Raw genomic sequence first — 20,398 nt, 5'->3', positions numbered from 1 at the left:
GGCCCCACATGATTGGCTAATTCCGGGATTCTCCTGTAAGCCAATCAGGTTGCGGATTCACTTCCACCTGGAGCTGGATTGGGTGGCTCCTGTGGACCAATCAGACTGCTGCATTTTGAATCCTATTGTTCTAGGACCAATCAGACTGCTGCATTTTGGATCCTATTCAACTCAGTACATAACAGGCCTTTTCCCTCTCATTTTGCTGCTGCTGTGTAGCAACCTCAAACCAGTTTCATCCTTCACCATTGCCCTCCATATAGAAGCAACACTACATTGGGGCAGAATTAAACCGGTGGCTCCCTGGCTTGCTGTAGCTGCTGAAAGCTCCTCTCCGCACTGAGCAGCAAGGCAGGAAACATTGCCCTGTGCAGGCAACTCCTATTAATGGGGAAAGATTAAAGCAATGGCTTCCTCCTTGCTTTGCACAGCATGCCTTTCAGTGCCATATCTACTCCTTGCCCCATCCCCAACATTACTGCTAGCTCCACCTTTGTCGCCCAGCAAGTTCTCCAGTTACAGGACAATTGGGATGGGGGTAAGCATAGAGGACAGCTTTCCTAGAACCTCTTCAGTCCGGAAGCCATCTCTGGACAAGCCCATGTGGAAAGGCTTTCCACATCACCAAACCTAACAGCAAGCAGCAGGTGGCAATATGAAAGTATTCAGGACTCAGAAACCACCCTTCTATCAAAATGCAGCAGCAGAAAGATGAATTGAGATTCACAAGCTGGATACCTCCCTCCTTTCAATTACCACTCCCATGATTATCTGGTCAGTTACAGAGAGGGAATAGAAAAGGGTGAATTGCTGTGCATCTGAAATTCTAGGGCTGGGACCTGGGAAACATAGGTTCCCTTTCTGTTCCCTTTAATTTTGGGATTACAACTTTGCTTCATTCCTATCCCTACCAAAGGCCCTGGTGAATTTTAAGTACACATATCCATTTGTTTGAAATCCGGAGACACAACCACCATGCAAAACGGTGCTTATTTAGGGCAGCTGTTTGTGGATGCCATGGAAGTTCTTTCATTGGAATGTTCTCATTCCGGTGCAAAACCTTTGTACCATTGCATTCATCTTGTCCCGTCCTTTTGTTCAAATTGTTTCCCAAAGTCTATGGACAAGGGACCTCTGACCCTCTACCTGCTGCTGTACTCAAGCTCCCATCAGCACCAGCCAACCTGGCCAGTGGTCAGTGATGATGGGCAGTTGGGCTGCAAGCCTGGATGGCCACAGGTTCCACACACATGCCACAGTCCATGCAACAGTCACCAATACACTGCATCCTACTGTGGCTTGTTTTGAATGTTCCACTGACTGCCTTGAGTACAGGCTTAGACTGTCATATGTGCTTCCATTAATGAAGACCTGCTAAGTAAGTGCGGCCTTGTGCTACCTTTACAGTGCTCTTTACATGCAGCTGAACATCAGAATAAAAGTGACGATGAACAGGACTGGGGAATAGCAGAACTGAAGTAAGCGAGAAAGAGTTCTCTGCCCCTTGAAAGGCTTCAAGTAATGTTCAGCAATAGCATCATTAGTGCAAGCATGTTGCCTCTTGCAACCATCTTTGGTAGTTCAAATGGATAAAGCTATTCCAGCACCTCAACACCCTCCAAGATTTGAGTTATTTGAAACTGACAGTGTCTGTTGCTTCTGTTCCAAAATTGCCCTTCTGTACTGCATGCACATAACAGAAAGTTGCTACCAATTCTCCAGACACTTTAATGATTGCTGTTCCTGGACCAATCTGCTCTCTCAACTGCCACCTCCTCACAGCAGAGCAGATAGCATGATAAAGAAAAACTCTCAACTGCCAGTTGTCAGAAAGAGATCAAAAGCAGCAGCATTGTTATGAGAACATGGCACACTGTGACTTGCAGAGCACAGATTACTTACTCATCTCCCACACTCTGTCATCGCAGGAGCAGATAAGAGGACACCACTATGCACTGCGGAGACTCGGGCCTCTTTCTCGCTGCAGTCGTAATCCTGTGTCCAGGTTATTTGACTTCAGAATGCAGATTGAGGGTGACATGGCTGAACGCTTCTCTGTACACAAAACCCCCTCCACTTAGAAGACTAGCATATCATGGCAGCAGCTAAGCTAGGACCCTTCTCCCTGTCATCTAGCTTTATATGTGCATTGATTGATTGATTTAATGTATGGGGGAAGATTCAGTCATGTCAGCTGACGTCCACTGTCTTAAGTGGTACAGCCCAGACCTTGGTTCATCTCTTCTTAGTAGTAGTTTGAGAAGTTTTTAAACAGCACCTGCATGATATGGCACTTTGGACAGCAATGAATGGTGCAGGGGGAATAAGAAGTGGCAAACTTAGCTCTTGCAGCGCTACTAGACTGTCCATCGATAAGGTGCAACAATTTACTTTGATTCTCCAGTTAGCTACACCTTGTGTTTTCTTTACACAAGAACAAACAAACAGCCAATCTTTGGGGTATAAGTGAATCATGGGAGCATCACTTGGAAATTGTTTAAACTATTTCAAGAGGGTTAGCCTTGTCAGTCTGTTGTCGCACAAACAACAGAGAGCACTTTGTGGCTCTCTGAAGTGGACTGTAGCCCACAGAAGCTTATGCCATAATAAATGTATGTTAGCATTTAAGGTGCCGCTAGAGTTTTGTTTTCATTTCATTCTGCGTATCTTGTACGTTCCATAAACTTTTGTAGTTCGGGGCCATTTTCAAAAGCAAAAAAGCACAATGGCTGCCAAAATACTTCTATGCCATTCAAGAACTGTAGCAATATTTGGGCCTTTAGAAGTGAGCTAGCAATAATTGCCAATTTTTTAATGTAAGAGTTTTTACTTGTGCTTTATCACAATGGTTTCCGAACAGATAAGCTGGCTCACTTTGAAAGACTGTTCTGTCCCAGGGGAGAACACTAGGTCCTGTCCTGGGGAAATGAAATTACGTATCATAGAAATTATGTGGTCCCATTGTTCATTCATTTTTTATCCTTTTCACCTTTGCAGAATCCAAGGTTTCTGTGGGCTAGCTAGGATATGCCCAGTTCAAGCAGCCAGTTGTATTGCAGTTCAAAATAATTGCAACTGAAGCAAGTAACTTTCATCTCCCTTTGTTACATTATTCTAACCCTATTAAGTCACTGCTCATCAAACGAAGAAAACAGTTCAGTGGGGCTGTGGGGTCACACTTTTAGCCCCACCCTTGAGGTCACGCAAACTCCTCACATCTTTAGAGTGAACATCTGCCGCAGAGAGCATTTTTAAACTGTGGAGGTACTTAATCACTCAGGTGGTTTCGGCAGATACAATAGGCTCTTCACTACAGACATCCACTCTAAACATACAAAGGTCCAGGAAGAAACATGCATCTATTTTCTTCTTTTGAGGAGTATTGCCTGAATAGAGCTCATGTCAAAATGTATACTGTAGTGGTCTTTCAAATGACTTGTGTTTCACAGTCCAGGTTTTCAGTTGTGTTTTACTTGTGCTTTCAGGATTATTTTTATTTTTAATAATTTTTTATTTATTTTATTTTTAAAGCTATACTCCCATTGTAGGGGTGGGGAATGCTTTTGGCTTGGCAGGCCAGATCTTTATCTCCACCTGCCTGTCAGTCTTCTATAATGAAGCCATGATGCCATGATTGACAGGCCCATGGTTGACATAAGCCTGTCATCACTGGCCCATGGGGGTGTGGGAAGATCGCAACCAAGCTGGATTGAACTCCCCATGCCTTAGATGATCTGTGAGTTCATCTTGCTTTTTGCAGGATTCAGATGCTCCAGCAAATTCCCTATGGGGAATTAATGCACCTGAGCCAAGGAGGATTGAATTCTCCACTCATCAGCTGATAAGTTGGAGTCTTATCCTGTTTTTTGCTAACCAGACATGTGATGCCAGGTGTGTGGCAGGTGGGCATTAAAAAGGGGAAATGGCCTCATGGGTCAAATGGGGAAGCCCAATGGGCCATACATGGACCTCTCCCCAGCTTTATTATCCTATGCTATATTTTAATGCAGGCTTCCTCAACCTCGGCCCTCCAGATGTTTTGAGACTACAATTCCCATCATCCCTGACCACTGGTCCTGCTAGCTAGGGATCATGGGAGTTGTAGGCCAAAAACATCTGGACGGCTGAGGTTGAGGAAGTCTGTTTTAGTGTTTTGCTTTGTGAGCATCCAGAGTATTTTTTTTAATGGGACCACTAGATAGATAAGTAAGAATTTGCAGAACAAAATGCTTGCTCTGCATCTGCTTCCCCCCACCCCCACCCCCACTCCCACCCCCGTGCGCACACACCATGGGATAGGAAAACACCATTCAATTATCTGCCACAAAGTATCTTAAGGTGTTGCAGCCAAGTAGTGTTTGTAGGTAGCAATGACAGACAGCTCCAAATTGTACTTCGTAGGCTTGAATAGAGTTGTTAAATAGCATCTGAAGGACTTTAGCAAGGGCGATTAGAAAACGATGCTATCGTCACGTCCCAGAAGACTACAGAAAAGTGTGTTTTGATGGCTGAATACTGAAACAGTTACATCCTGGAGTACGGTCAGTTTGTTCTTGGTTTATCTAATGTCGAGGCTTTCCTTTTAAAGCAAGATTTCAAGTGAAATTTAATTATTTCAAGGAAACATTGTTGGTGCTCTGCTTGGTGTCTTGGGGCCATTCACTTGGGGGCAGTAGTATTCACTAGAAAGCACAGCATGTACCTGTGAAAAGCACACTTGCCCTCGCCCCCCATTGAATTAGTCCTAAGACACAAAAGTGTTATGTGTATAAACATGAGTTTGTAAGCAGGTAGTAAGCATGCTCTTGAGGCCTGTAATAGGACACAGTTCCTTCATGTGTGTCCATCTCATGTTTAGACTCGCATCTCACCTTCACATTCCATAGCGCTGAGACAAAGACTTGCTGCAGACTCTTCTACCTCCCTAAGTGTGAATTTGCCCTCAGGATCAAAACAAAAGAGGGCAGGTGTTTCTAAAACTGCTTGAGTTTACAGCAGTACATTGATTCCTTGGGGATGGTCTGTTTTTATACTAGTAGAAAAATATTAATTAATGTTGTTACATACATCAGAATATAGTTTGTCATTGTGTTCTCTGATCGTCTTCAGAGTTTCTGTTTTAACATATTGCCTACAACTCTTTGGTCTTTTTTGTTGCCATTCTTGCCTGCTGTTATTGGCCTAGTTTGCCCATAAGCCATAGAATCATAGAATTGTAGAGTTGGAAGGAACACAGGTGTAATTTAGTCCAACCCCTGCAATGCAGGAATCCTTTGCGCAACGTCAGGCTCAAACTCATGACCCTGAGGTTTAGAATCTCATGCTCTACTGACTGAGCTGGTTTGAGCATCCAAAATCAGCCCAGGAGAATAACCATGGTTTGTTTTCTGGCCACAAACCACAGTGTGAAGGCACTGTTGGCTTCTGAAGCATTGCTGGTTTTTAACTATGGTTTGGCATTGTATCTAAACCAAAAAGCTTTGCTTAGTCATAGTATGTTTGTACACCCAACTCCAGATGTTCACATAGGCACAAGGCAAGAACAGGTGGAAAACAAGCTGGAGAAACAAACCATGGCTTGTTTGTTCATCTGTGAGATAATCTGGGATTTGTTGAACAAAGCATGGTGTGGCATTTGCCCATTCGTTGGGGATACATTTGTTTTGGGGGGAGAAAGGGTTAATAGGTTGACCAGTAAGAAAGCCCAGAGGTGGAGCCTACCTGATTTTGAGGCTCAGCCCAGAAGTTTTGACAGTTTGGTTGGTTCTTTGGGGGGGGGGGGAGAGAGATAGAGGAGTCAGAGTGAGATAGAGACAGGGACCAGACTGAGAGGGAATAGAGCAACAGTGTTTCAAATATATTTTAAAACTTGTTTGTGAGTTAATCTTCATTGTTAACTCCACCTGACTGAGACTCAATACTTCACCAGGGAACCCTAGGTTTTTTCCACAAAATTGGTGGCAGCGGAAGAATAAAGTAGTGGTGTACAGGTCAATAGTCCGTGAAATGACTGGGGGCTCTGTATGAATGCCACACATGGTTATTTGTGAAGGCAGCCATCAGAACACAGCTTAAAACTATGTATGACTCATAGTTGCCACACTAAGATGGGGGGGTTGAACATAGTTGATTATTCATTCCTCCTTTTGGCCCTCATCTCTTTGAGGCAATCCTTCTTTCATCAGAATACATTTTTCACCACAAATAAAAAATCTATCTCAATCTTCCATCTTTCATCTAATAAAAAACAAAACAGAAAAGAAACAGCAAGAACAGAAAGTATGGAGGTTACCATAATCCAACTAAGCTTATGGGGCCATGATAGTATTATGGGAATTGTGTCAGAATGCGTGATCCATTTTCATTGCTGAGGAAATGCTTCCCTGTACCCTCAGGCATCTTCTCATGATTTATTTTAGTTCTTGCCTTATGATGCTATTAAGTCTAGAATAAAGGGTAAAATTAACATTATCTTATATTTTATAATTAAAAGATATACCCATTTAAAAAGAGAGTGGATATTTAAATGAAACTACAGAGCAGCTGAAATAAGAACACACTATTTAAAATTTTAAGCTGTGCTACCATTAATTAAAAAAAAAAGAGTCTTTATAAGAAGGGCCTGGGAATGAGGTCAAGTTACTGAATCACATCCTCCTCAGTAGCAAAAATTGTTTATCAGCTGGGTACAGGTTCTGGAGACTGGAAAAGTGTTCTTATTCCTTTCCTCTCCTTCATCGTACCTTTTATAATGAGGAGGGAGATTTGGTAATTCCATGGCACACATTTCTTCAACTCCTCCCCATAAGAATATTCAACAACAAACTCCCAGGGATCTCTCATTGACCCTTCCTTTCCTTTCCTTTTTTGCTTTTGCGTTCAACTAACCCTCTTAACATTCTGTGTCTCAGCTGCTCTCTACCACAGACATAATTGATAGACTCGTCAGTGAAATTAACTCTTTATTCAAGCAAACCGCATACAACTCAGCAACACTTCCCAGTAGGTCTTGCTCCTATGGAGCAGTTGCCAGGACTGAAGGTCTCTGCCTTCCACCTTTTCTAAGGCTTCTCCCCTGGATGTGTCACCGCACCTCTAGTTTCTGTTCCCCTCTCCTCATTATCCTGCACTTTCTTGGAGACTGCATGTGTGTGCGCTTGTCGCAGCAGGAGAGGGAAACTCCCTGGATACTTCAACAGTTCCTTGATCCCCTTCCTCCACTTCAGCCTCCGAGTCTGAACTGCTCCCTGTCACCAACTCTTCCTTCTCACTAAACCCTGTTGCTCCTTCAGCAACCAGCCCCTCCTCCCAATCTTCTCCCTCTGACCCCTCCTCAGTGTCCCACCACCAATCCCCTGGCTCTGAGCCTTCCTGTTCTAGGGTTTCCCTTGGGGATCCCCCAGCTGGTGTGTCTCACCACTTCTCATTGTCCAGCCAGTCCCTGGTGAGCTTGGGCCAGTAATGCACTCTCGGCCACACCAACCTCACAAAGTTTTTGTGAGGATAGAATGAGGTAGGGAACCATGTACACTGCCTTGAGCTGCTTGGAGGAAAGGCAGGGCATAAATGAAACTAGCTGTCCTGACATATATACATATACATACCCTGTTTCCCTGAAAATAAGACAGTGTTATATTAATTTTTGCTCCCAAAGATGCGCTAGGTCTTATTTTCAGGGGATGTCTTATTTTTCCATGAAGAAGAATACGGTACACATATTCTGGGGAGGTCTTATTTTCGGGGGATGCCTTATATTACAGTGAGAGGCAAAACTGGAAGTAGGTCTTATTTTCGGGGGATGTCTTAGTTTCGGGGAAACAGGGTACATATATATACATATGCATACTCACATACACACACACTCCATGAGGACTCTGCCCAACTTGCCCCTCACCCTAGTTGTAGTGAGTGAAAATTTTACTCGAGAGCCAGTGTGGCGTAGTGGTTAAGAGTGGTAGTCTCGTAATCTGGGGAACCGGGTTCGCGTCTCCGCTCCTCCACATGCAGCTGCTGGGTGACCTTGGGCTAGTCACACTTCTCTGAAGTCTCTCAGCCCCACTCACCTCACAGAGTGTTTGTTGTGGGGGAGGAAGGGAAAGGAGAATGTTAGCCGCTTTGAGACTCCTTAAAGGGAGTGAAAGGCGGGATATCAAATCCAAACTCCTCCTCCTCCTCCTCCTCCTCCTCCTCCTCCTCCTCCTCCTCCTCCTCCTTCTTCTTCTTCTTCTTCTTCTTCTTCTTCTTCTTCTTCTTTACCACTAGAGATGTATTTAGGAAGGGTGATGGAGGGGGTGAGGGGCATGGAAAAGGAAGTTATTTCCAGATCTCTGCTTCTCTCACAGTGTACTGTACCTCTGTTCAGGCAGGAGATCTGTCCCCTCGTAACCTCTCTCTGAATGCTTGCTGGCAGGGGATGTTGAATTTACTGGGGATTAAAAGAAGTAAATCATGTGAACTCTGTGCAAATCAAGGCTGGTCCATGTGACTGAGCAGAAAGATACTTCAGATGGATTTCTGTTTGTTTTGAACCATTTCATGTAATTCTGTCTTCAGACAAATTCTTGGCAGCTTTCAATGTATCTGTTCTTTTGAGGAACCACATGTTTGGCATGAGCCAAGTTGCTTATGTAGATTACTGAGTTGCTTGACGGTGTTATGCTTAAATTGGACCCTGGAATGGAGAGAGATTTGCAAGTGGAAGCTCTCAAAGAATTGAGGGAGCGCCTGTGATGATGCCCTCCAATTTGTACACCTGTCTTTATTGCATTATTCGGTTGGCTAATCCAAGGTTCTTTTGTGGCTCTATGGATTACTTTACAGATTTCAGAAATATCACACGTGTTATCTGGATTTGGCCAGGTGGGATACAGAATAAATATAAGCACATGGTATCCTAAATTCAGAACAGCCTGGTTTCAGCCAGTATTTTCTATAATGGCAAAAGTGTTTAGCACGCCTAAATTGTATAGAACAGAAGCAGAGTTCAGAACTGGTGCTGATAAAAATTGCTATCTAATTAACACTGCTGTTGAATGACATAAATATGGATACCATCAGAACCCATCCTGCTGTACAGTCTATATTAGGTTCTCCATATCTCCATCACCAGCAGATCTATGTCTGAAATTAAAAGTAACCTCTGGAGCTTATAGCAGAAATTAATGAGACTTCATTTCTGCAGAAACAGATCTTAACTTGGGTGCGTACAAATATTACCAAGGAAAAGATTGGCTCAGGGTTTCTTTTTCCTTATGTACAGCCAAAGTGCAAAGTTCATTATTCCTTGCCAACTCATTAAACAGTGATAGTGAGTCTTTACTTCATCCTTCCTTCATCATTGGGGAACAATTGAGAATTAGTCATCCCAACTAAGCTTAGATTTTGCATTCTACTGTGCCTGAAATTGTATTCTATTGTATTCTAATGTGCCTGAAATTGGAGGAATGTTGTTCTATTTGTGACTCACGGTGTAAGTCGCTAGCTGTAAAACCAAGTTACAAAACTCTTAGAAACACAAGGAGATTGCATCCACCACCTTTTGAAACCAGCAGGGGGTTTTGCCGTTGACTTGCACGAGAGCCGGCTCCCTCCTTAGGTGAGCATCAAGTTTAAATTAAAGCAAATGCTTCCCATCATGTTGAAAAGGATCAGGATTTTTTTTAAAAGCATCTCCTCTGAAAGGAGATCAGATAAATTCCCGTTTGCTCGCCTCGTCAAATGCAGCTTTAGAAGTCTGTAATTTCAGCATCTCTTCTGCTTAAGGCAATTGCTGATCAAAGTGCAGCTTTTTTAGTTATTTATAAATATCTTATCAAGACAGATGTAGAGCTCCTCAAGGGCAGGGTGGGAGGGGCTGGGATTGATTGTAAGGTGGGAAGCAATCCTGAAGGTGAAGTGTGAAGTTTAACTGTTTTCCAGGGCAGTAATTAAATCCAATTGAAATTCGTTGTAAGACGAAACCATTAGGTAGTTGGAAAACTATGGACCGTGCCAAGGGCTTGAGCTTATTCAGCACTAGATTGCACATATATCATGATGACCTAGACCAGGGGTAGCACCAAGTTTCAGGGGACTCTGAGCATAGTGTACTCATTGGGCCCCTCTCCACAGTAGTGCCAGTCTTAGCTGACTGTACTTGGTGGGTAGGACTTGCCATTTCAGTTACCCCACAATGCTGTACCCACAACGTGTACACCCAGTGAGTGAGCTCTTCACTCCTTTTAACACTGCTGGAAGGGTAGTAGCAACAACACAGCAGTGCCAGGCCTGCAGAGCTAAACTTGCTGCTGCTGCCATTGAAATTTTCCCTCAATGAAGTGCTCACTGTGTACGTATTGTAGGCATTGCATTGTGGGGAAATCAAAATGGTTTCAGCACCAGTGAGTCCAAATATACAAAACTAGCACTCGTGTTGGTGATGAGAAACACAGAAAAGAGTGATGCAATGAAAATTAAGGAGCTGTAATAATAACTGTTATGATAGCTGTGTTTGTTTACCCCTTTAAGCTCTGCAGTTTAGGAGTTACACCCTGTCCAATATTGAAAACAAGATCTTGAACCCCTTCCCCACCCAAACTCTAGCTGTTTGTTCAGCTGTTTCCCCATTTATGTAGTAAACACAGCGTATTTGTTTTATTTATTTAAGTTATTTATACCGTAACCTGCTTTCCAAACTGGCTGAAGGGTTGATGTAGTCACAGATGTTCTAAAGCTCCAATATCTAGTAGTTCCAACAAACACAGAAGCTCCAGAAAAGTTGGTATTACTTACCAGCTTGTAGACGTTTTAGCAAATAGAAACTTCAGACTTTCAAAGTGTGTTTCAGCTGTGGGGAGAGCTATGGATAATTATGTCTGGATGCTGCAAGCACTCATTTTGGTTTGGCAAGATGCACTGCTAAATGTGGATGTAAGCCAGTGCTTTCTAGAGTAATAGAGGAGGAATAAACTGCGAAATTAAGCTTTCTGGCCTATGTAAAAAGTATGCATGAGGAATATGCATGTCAAATGGAAAGTGGCTTTCCAGGTCTGCTAGCTTTTTTAAACACACACACACCACACAGACAGGATATTATACTTTCTGCTTTCATGCCTAATCTTGAAACGTAAGCCATGGAAAGCCATAAAATGGACAAGGGTTCCTATGATCATTCCTTGATAGTCCCTACTTATTTCCAGAAACCTATGGGGCAGACTATCAGAACTATATTTCTTTTCACCGTGTTCTTTACCCCGCCCACCCCCTCAAACTATTTGGTTTGTTCTACAAAGAGAAAAGGCTTAGTAGGAGAGCCCATGCTTTGCAGTTAAAAGGGGCCAGTTCAATCTTTGGCGTCTCCATGCTAGACTTAGAAAAGACTTTTGTCCGAAACCCTGGAGATACCCTTCAGACAACACTAAGTAGATGGGCCTAATGGTCTGATTTGGTATAAAACAGATTCCTGTATTCCTCAAGTACATCACATGGAAAATTACAAGGAATCCAGATAGCATTTTTGTCTTCATCAACAATGAAACCTAAGCAGCATAAAACTTTTCTCACATTTTTGGATGGAAGTCACCAGGGAGATGTTAGGAAGTTTTTACCAGTAACTCTGTGGTCTATGGAAGGAGTACTCCCTGAAAAGGGAGAATAGAGGCACTATTGAGGTGGTAGATTCTCCGTCTGTCTTAGAACCCCAGAAAATGCTGAACCTGACCACTCAGCCTTGAGGGGTGTCACACGTCTCTTGTGCAAGGTAAATTGCCTCTCTGAACTGTAAAAACTAAAACCCTGAAAGCACTCAGTAATGGCTGGGCAAAAAAGGATGAATTGATTCTTAATTTTTTAAAGAAATGCATTTAAAGCAAAATGGATATGTCACCAATAAAAATCAAAAATCTTGCTTGCACCAGAACCTTTCTTGCCAAGTTTCATGGGAGGGTAATTTTGCAGCTGAGCTATAAACTTTTCTAAGGGAAAAAAACCATGTGTCCTTAAGTGGAAACCCTGACTAACTCTGTAACTACATGGTATTATGAACAGAGACACTGTAATTACTCCCCACATGATTTTACTGAGACCTGTTCATGCTACAACTTGTGCATTCCCCACCGCCCCAACCCGGTTTGATGGTTTGGAGAGCATGTTTTATTATGTGGTCTTCTTCTCTTTGTTCATTTGACTTCTGGCACACAGATTTCAATAAGTATTTTTCTGATGGGAGCAGTGCAGACTGCTATGATTAACCACAAAATGATTGTGCAAGTTGTTTGTCAAAGTTATATATAGGATCCCACAGAATCCCAGCACTAATTTTGCAAAACGAGCAAAGCTAGTAAGATTTCCTGGTCATATGTTGATGCTTTTCCATACAGAATAGCTAGCTCCTGCTCTGTCTTAAGACTCAGCACATTTTCATTAAGTTTGGAAATGGCTGTTTCCTAAAATAACTTCTTTTTGGGGAGGAATGTAATCTTGAGTTTTAAATATTCTGCACTAGCTTCTAACTGAGCAGAAACCAATATAGAGGCTTTGGCCTATGCCAATCTTTTTGGGAACATAGAGAAATTGTTGCATGCCCCTTTATTGGAGAAGCCTTCCTACTCTTTAATGCCTTACCTGCCACCCTGCCTACTGTGTTTGGATTTAGGAAACCTAAGGTTACCAGGGGGGTAGGACAAAACATCAAGTAGAGACAGTAACCCTACCAGAAATTGCCTATATTTTATTTAGTTCCTTAACATCAGAGAGCCTCCTAGGTCATATGGAGGTATCACACTAGTGTGATTTGGGATCACTGTCTAGGAACTTTTACATATCCTGGGGTAGTTCAGCAGTATGACCTACATGTTGAAAATACCTTGTGAAATCAATTTGACATGCCACTTCCCAACTTGCACCATGAACCCACGTGCAGTGAAATAACTAGTCAATGACTGAAGATATGTGTCTTGCTGCATAAGAGTCAGAGGAATAAACAGTATAGAAGAGATTTCTAAAATTTGTGTCTGTTTCTGACTTGGGAATACTTTGCTTGCCTTTGTTCTGAAGTTTCCTGCAGATGTAGTCGTGCCATTACTCTGCAGTTACTGTTGCATTATGTTCTAAAAATATTTTTTAAAAAACGTTTATGTACCATTCGTTCTACCATTTTCAAGAACTGGTACATTTGAAATGGGTACGCAAATGCTAAATAAAGGCAAGTCATGGTCCACATCGTGTCAACTTTTGTGACCCTTTGTCATGATGAGAATGATCCACAGGAGTTAGGTGATCAGGGCTTTCAATCTGTCACAGTTGTAGCTCTGCCCCAGTTAGATCTCTTAGCTGAAGCGACTATGCTTGATAGTAAGAGCTTCTACTCCTCGTTCAATAGATGGTGACAGATGCTGATTTATAGTGCATATTAGCTAAATTTAGTCCAAGGGGTCCACAGTTGGGACAGTCAACCCCCTCATTTCTCAGTCTCTTGCCCCACCGTCGCATTGGGCCCTGAAGGGGGTTGGAGTGTCTCCAAAAATCATCATGATAACACAAGCAGAGCTCTGCTTCTTTCCTTCAGAGTACGTGCAGGGTCACCAATGAGCATATACTTGGTGCAGGGTCACCAATGAGCATATACTTGGCTGGCTATGAAGGCTAGTCAAAGCTTGAGGATTCCTGATGTGGTCCTAGTGATAAATCCACTGTAATGGTCCTCCTTAAATAAATCCAGTTTCCCAATTAACTCTCGCATGCCAGAGTAAGGACTCTTTTGAGCCTTTTTTCCTGCATTCATTTTCAAAGCTGGGCAGTCTTAACGTTGACAGACTTTTTGTATATTCGAGGGAAGATGAGAACATTTAGTAAAAAACAATTTGGTTTTAGGTGTGTTTGATTTTGCTCCATACTTGATGCAGCGCTTTACCTTGTTGTCCCAGTTCTATGAAGAACACATTCAGCATGCGTCCGCTGTTGCTGTCCTGCATTGCTCTTCACTTGTTACACATGCCTTGATGACTATGCAAGGAGCAGGATATGCCAGGGCTGAGAGTTCTCTTCCTGTGTCAGTGTCATCAGTTGCCTATCACTAAAGTTTAATGGGAGTTAAGAGCATGCAGGAGGATGATCTCTCAGTTCTAGACTAATGAAAGAAGTGAGCAGGGTAGCCCCAGAAACCCTTGTCGGGCAGATCAAAATATTTTATGTCAAGCTTGATCTGTGAACTGAAATAAGCTTTCTTCTGATTCCCACTCTCTCCCACCCAACCTTGCCCCCATGGTACCTCGGGTTACAGACGCTTCAGGTTACAAACGCTTCAGGTTACAGACTCCACTAACCCAGAAATAGTACCTCGGGTTAAGAACTTTGCTTCAGGATGAGAACAGAAATCGGGCAGCGGTGGTGCAGCGGCAGTGGGAGGCCCCATTAGCTAAAGTGGTACCTAAGGTTAAGAACAGTTTCAGGTTAAGAACGGACCTCCAGAACGAATTAAGTTCTTAACACGAGGTACCAATGTATGCAGATTTTAGGTGTGCTGATGGTTTGGGTGCAGAAGTTTGTGCAGCTATAAGCAGCCAAAGCAATGATCAGCTAGACTTTCAGAAGCATTCATTGATCCATGCCCATTTCTCCCCAGTCCTGTACAGCAAATCACTTCCTCCAAAGGTCTGCCCATTGGTAGCCAATTAGGTTGCTATTACGTTTCCTATTCATAGCAACCTCTCAGAACATGATCCATAAAAACACAGCACAAAAACGCTGGGGAGCTACTAAGTTGCTGTGAATCGAACATTGCACTTTGATACCCTGATGTAAACTAGGAGTGGCTAACCTGTGGCCCTCAAGAGGTTGTTTGATTCAGGCCTCCATAACCCCCTGCTAGCATGCCCAGTCATTGGGGATGATGGAAGTTGTAGTCCCAACAACATCTGGAGGGCCCTAGGTTCCTCACCCCCATCTAAAACTGCAGTAGTGCAGCTGGACAGCCACTGCTGCAGTTCAGATGCTCTTTGAAAATGCTGTGGTATTTTTCAAGAAAAAGAGGTGCTGGAACTCACCATGAATGCCTCCCTTGTTCTCTTAAAATGGCAATGAAGCCCACCTGAGAGGTATCACAACTGAGTTCCAGTGAGTTCCAGCTGAAAAAATGCTGTGGAAAATGCTAGAATTTGAAATCAGCCTTCCTTCTCAAGATACATCAACTACTCCCTTCTTTTTAGGTGTGACTAGTACAGTCTCGGGGATGTGGGTGGCGCTGTGGGTTAAACCACAGAGCCTAGGACTTGCCGATCAGAAGGTCGGCGGTTTGAATCCCTGTGACGGGGTGAGCTCCCGTTGCTCGGTCCCTGCTCCTGCCAACCTAACAGTTCAAAAGCACATCAAAATGCAAGTAGATAAATAGGTACTGCTCCGGTGGGAAGGTAAACGGCGTTTCTGTGCACTGCTCTGGTTCGCCAGAAGTGGCTTAGTCATGCTGGCCACATGACCCGGAAGCTGTACGCCGGCTCCCTTGGTCAATAAAGCAAGATGAGCGGGAAACCCCAGAGTCATCCATGACTGGACCTAATGGTCAGGGGTCCCTTTACCTTTAGTACAGTCTCAGGTACAATTGGTACAGCCTTGCTTCAGCCTTATTGTGCTTTAATGAGTCAAATTTCTCTAAAGGCCTGTCACGGGCGGGGGGAGTGTTACAAGTCTCCAACTGAAGTTGGCTGAAACAGAGGGTACAGCTTTGGGTGGCTGCCCAGTTTGCTGTCTGGGGGATTTTCTACCTTGCAGGAGTGCCTGTTCAATTTGATGGACTAGGCAAATGTAAAGCAGCTTGGGGGGGGTGTCGGGTGTCTGAGTTTTTCTGTAAGCTACCTTTACAAAACGGCTTAGATTTTTGCAGAAAATTGTGTTCCAGCTCATCTTGAATTAATGGCTCCTTTTGGAATGCCATGTGTCAGATCATCTGCTTCTGGAGAAGAAAATGTGGCCTTATTACTGATGGATTCTCTTTTTACTCTCCAGGGAAATGCAGGCGATGCGTTTCTATCCGAATTCACGCCCCCAAATGCAAACCAAATGAACAAAATGTTACATTATGTGGGCAGAAGAACCCTATGGCTAAAAGGGTTGCTCCCCCTCCAGTTCCTCTGATCCTTTTGCTTTAATCCTTTCATTTTACTGTTCTCAAAATATTTCATTGCAATTGGCATAGCTATTTTGCTTAGTCAGCTGTGGCCTTGGAGATGGAAATAGTTGCCCTGCCCCAAGGATCATTGACTGTTAATCATTGTGAGACTCTGGCTACAATCCCAGTGTGAAAGCCGCTACTAGTCTGGGCGATTGCATGCTTCTGAGCAGCGAAGGAAGACACCCCCTCCCCACCCTCCACCCCAGTTTCCTTATTAGAGTGCCTTTTCAGCAAAGGAGGAATGACAAAATAAAGCCAAATGATCTGAGAAAGCAGAACCAAGAGCACAGTTAATATTTTGCCGGCCAGCTACAAAATGACAGGGAACCACCACCATTATGGGTTCAGATCAAAAAATAAAAGATGTCTTTGAAGACAATTTCCTCTTTATATTGTGCAATAAATTTGAATTGCAAAGAGAAAATATGAAAACTTTGCCTTCCTCTCGAGTTAAAATGCTGCGATACCAAATGTCACAGATACCCTTGAATAAGTAGAACAAGTATTGAATTTTTTGAAAGAGTTGATGCTGTGATTCAAGCTGTCTGGAAATACTAGTTTGTAGATTGATTGCTAATCCTATTAATGGTAGCAACTAGCTGATGCACGAGTCCTTTTGTACCTGCAAGAGGGTGGACTGGGGCGTGGTGTGAATGGTCACTGCCTGTACTCTTCAGCCTATATCATCATCACCACCACCATCCATATTCCCCACTCCCCAAGAAAAAAAATATTGTTTCAGTGTAGCTTTCCATATGTTGTTAGACTGGAACTCCCTTCAGCCTCAGCCAGCATGGCGAGTTGTATGGTATGATGAAAATTGGAGTCCAACAACATTTGGAGGGCCACGGGCCCCCAACCCCTGGCGTAGTTTAGCAGCTAAATTTACTGGATTGCTGATGTTACCTAGGGTGGGTAGAATTTGTCGAGTATTCATTGAAGGGTTTTGTGCATTATAATGACATAAATAGCTTCTCCTTCCTCTGATTGCAGGGGAGAATCTAGACTCTGAGGACAATATGTACTGTTACTGCTTTGTGTTTGGTGTTGTGGGGAGGGAAGGAAGGAGAGGAGAGGAGGACAGAGCAAGAGCTTATGGTTCTCCAGTGGTTGCCTGCTGCTCTCAAAAGGGACTATATGCACCAGTGAGTCTTGCAGCCTGGTCTTCCTGCTGTGGATCAGAGAAAAGGGATTCAAGGCAGGTGTAAGCTATTACCTTGTAGCTGCCAAGTATTGAATGCTTATCTATCCAGCCAATCTGAAAGATCCCTGGCAATATTTTCTCCAGCTCCGCAGTTTACACAGTGAGTTACAGACCAACGCAGATTCATCACTTCCAAGAAAAAGAGCCCTAAAGGCACTTGGTTGTGAGAAGTATGCGCTTGGAGGAGCGTGTGCAGATTCCAGTGGCAGCCTCCCCACTCGCAGGGCTGCCTGGGTTTCAAAACAGACAAGATGAGGCACGATTTTCCCAGCCGTTCTATAAAAGCACCCGCAGGATTGTGGCCATCACAGCCAAATTACATTATGTGTGTTGACTTTTGTAATTGGATTATTTTAGCGCATGGTTAGACAAGATATGTTTTGGGTGCCTTTATTTTAACTGAGTGAATCCCTACAATATCAGCAAGTAAAGAGGAGGAGGAAACTGAGGTGTGTTTGCAGATGTACAGCTCTGGTTCCTGAATGTCTTTAAGGCTGCTCTGACAGATTAGCAATCCTTGAGATCTGGAATGTTTCCAAATTATTGTGGGATGGGTGCTCTTCAAGAACCCATTTTTATTTTTATTTTTGCAGCACCAGCACAATGCCATTGGCATTGGCATAAAAATGCTTGCCTCTATCTCTTCCCCACCCCATTTAATCCAGATTTACTCTTTCCAGGAGAAATCTGGTAAACTGAGAAAAACCCTGTTGCCAACAACCCGTTTGCAATAACTGAACGACCTGTTTGCCATGCTAAGTCCCCATCTGGAAGCATCCACGGTTAAATTACTGTGCCATGTCCTCCCTTCCTCCCTCTCTCACACACACTCAGACTTAGAAATGCCTTGTACATGAACTACTATAACAAGCTACATTTGTCTCTCTTGTTTTCAGGGGAACACTTGAGAATTTGTCCACAAGGCTACACTTGCTGCACAAGTGAGATGGAGGAGAACTTTGCCAACAAGAGTCGGCATGAGTTTGAAGGCATGTTGAAGGAGGCCACACGCTCGGTGCAAGTAATCTTAACAGCCCAGTACAAGAACTTTGATGGTAAGTAATGCAAAACGTTTACCGGCTGGTCCAGTTTGGAAAACAAGGTGCACTTTGTGGTTTTATACCCCTTGCTTGCTCCTGTTTCCCCTTTTCCTCCTGCCTGCAGTTGGGCAGAGGACTTTGCCAGAGTTTAGTTTCACTTTCAAGGAATCCCCACTTAGTGCTGTGTTCAGATTGGATGTCCTGATTCAGACTCTGGCTTGTTTAATGGTTTTGAAACCAGCTTTTTATGGAACAATCAGAATTTGTTTTAAACCAGGATTCCTGCTTTGAAAATAATGCTAAACTAAGTTGTTGTTTTTAAGTAAAATTGAATCCAGACAAATTCCTCTCATCCACACAGTGGGAGGCAGGAGCTTTGCAAGCCTGGTTTGGGGATTTTACAGGCTCCTCCACATAGTGCTAAACCATGGTTTTCTGTTATCTTCTGATTTGGTATGTCAAAAGAGTACTGGAAAGTGTATCTTTTGTTGAAAAACGGGCTTCAGCCACTGAAATCACTAGCTAATTCAATATATTTGCTTGAACTGACTTTTTCCTGTATTTATAACGTACAGCCCTCAAACAGAGCCTGTCTCTTGTCTTTAATGTAATTAAAAGCAGAATTTACTATATAATAAACGACAAGCCAACAGAGATCGCCTGATAGGGTTGTACATTGTTAGATAATTAACTCCCCACCCCCAAATGAAATACTTGCTTCTATCTTAAAACTACTGGCTGGAGTTGCATGTTTTCCTTATCTGTGTTTTTGCCAGCAGCTTAGGAATATTATTTTTATTTCTCTAGGACGCATTTTATCTTTGTCCTGAAGCAATGTATATGTTCAGTTAAACAAACACATTATCAAACTATAACATATAAATCTCTGCTTCTCTGTGGCAGCCATAACCTCAGTGGATGCTTTAGGCTTGGAAAGATGTTCCCTTCTCCCTTTCACATCTTTTTCAGTTTCCTTAAGTAGTGCCGCAATTAGTGTTTGGTATTTGATTTAAGTAAGATTATTTTGAAGTTGCTCATGGTCTGATTTTTCTAGGACTAACTTGTTTTAAAGTTGTACTTCTGCTTTTTCAATTTGCTAAATATTTCAGATAGGAAAAAGATGATACTGTTAGGTAAATTGTGGAACAGAAATCTGGGGTGTCAAGACAAACATGTGTATAACCTGTGGAATTCCCCGCTGTCTTATGTTAAACACTACATTCAAACATGTCATCTGGGCTGTGTTCATGCATAACAAAAAGCCAGACTGGTTTGACACTGCCCATGCATACCTCTCCTGGAGTGATGGGCATAAACATACCAAGAAGCCCTGGTTTTGTATCACACCTGAATCAGGGCCTGCACTTTGTTGCTTCCTACCAAGCCATGGTCAGCAAACCAACAAACCATGGCTTCAGGTTAGTTTGTTGGGCAGCAACAAACCACAATCCTTTGTTTGGACATAAAGCAGAACCAGGGCTTCTGACTGTTTATCCTACTTACTTCAGACTTCTGTCTGAACCATCAGTTCTTGGTTAAATTTTAAAGCAATAATTAAGAACCTAAAGCAATTTAACACCAAATTGTGATATTATTTAACAACATTTGACTTTGCTAAATCAACTGACAGGGCACACAATGAGAAAATACAGCATGACATGAATTTTCTTTCTTTCAAAATACACATAGTTTGTCTCTTTCACTGATACTCCTATTAGTTCTCTGGTAAATGAACAAAGGAAGAAAACTAGCAAGAAAATGAGTTGCTGTGCGCTCATATGAATGTGGCTTTAGTAAAATCAGTGTCAAAAGAAATTCTTTGCAAGTATCTTCTTAATTGGAAAAAAATAACTACCATTCTATTTATATACATGGGAGACAGACAGAGTGGCTTGCTCTGATGTAGCTACAACTGTGTTGTATCTTGTTGTTGAGGTTACATTTACATTGCTGTGATTAAAAATGGTGAATTAAGAGCCTCTCATCTTAGAAGGAGTTATTTGTTCATTCTCA

The 20,398-nt window shown here is 42.9% G+C and overlaps 1 protein-coding gene across 1 annotated transcript in view; it reads left to right on the top strand.

Moving 5' to 3' along the window:
- Window positions 1-20,398, top strand: part of GPC1 (glypican 1) — a 196,761-nt gene that overhangs the window by 79,405 nt on the left and 96,958 nt on the right. The window contains exon 2 of the mRNA XM_083742110.1: window positions 18,242-18,400. Coding sequence (XP_083598236.1) covers window positions 18,242-18,400 — 159 coding nt within the window. The remainder of the gene's footprint in view (window positions 1-18,241; window positions 18,401-20,398) is intronic.

This window comes from Podarcis gaigeae (genome assembly GCF_964106915.1).
Source record: "Podarcis gaigeae genome assembly, chromosome: 5".
Lineage (NCBI taxonomy): Eukaryota > Metazoa > Chordata > Lepidosauria > Squamata > Lacertidae > Podarcis > Podarcis gaigeae.
Note: the sequence above shows the minus strand (reverse complement) of the source record. Positions and strands in the feature narration are given on the sequence as shown.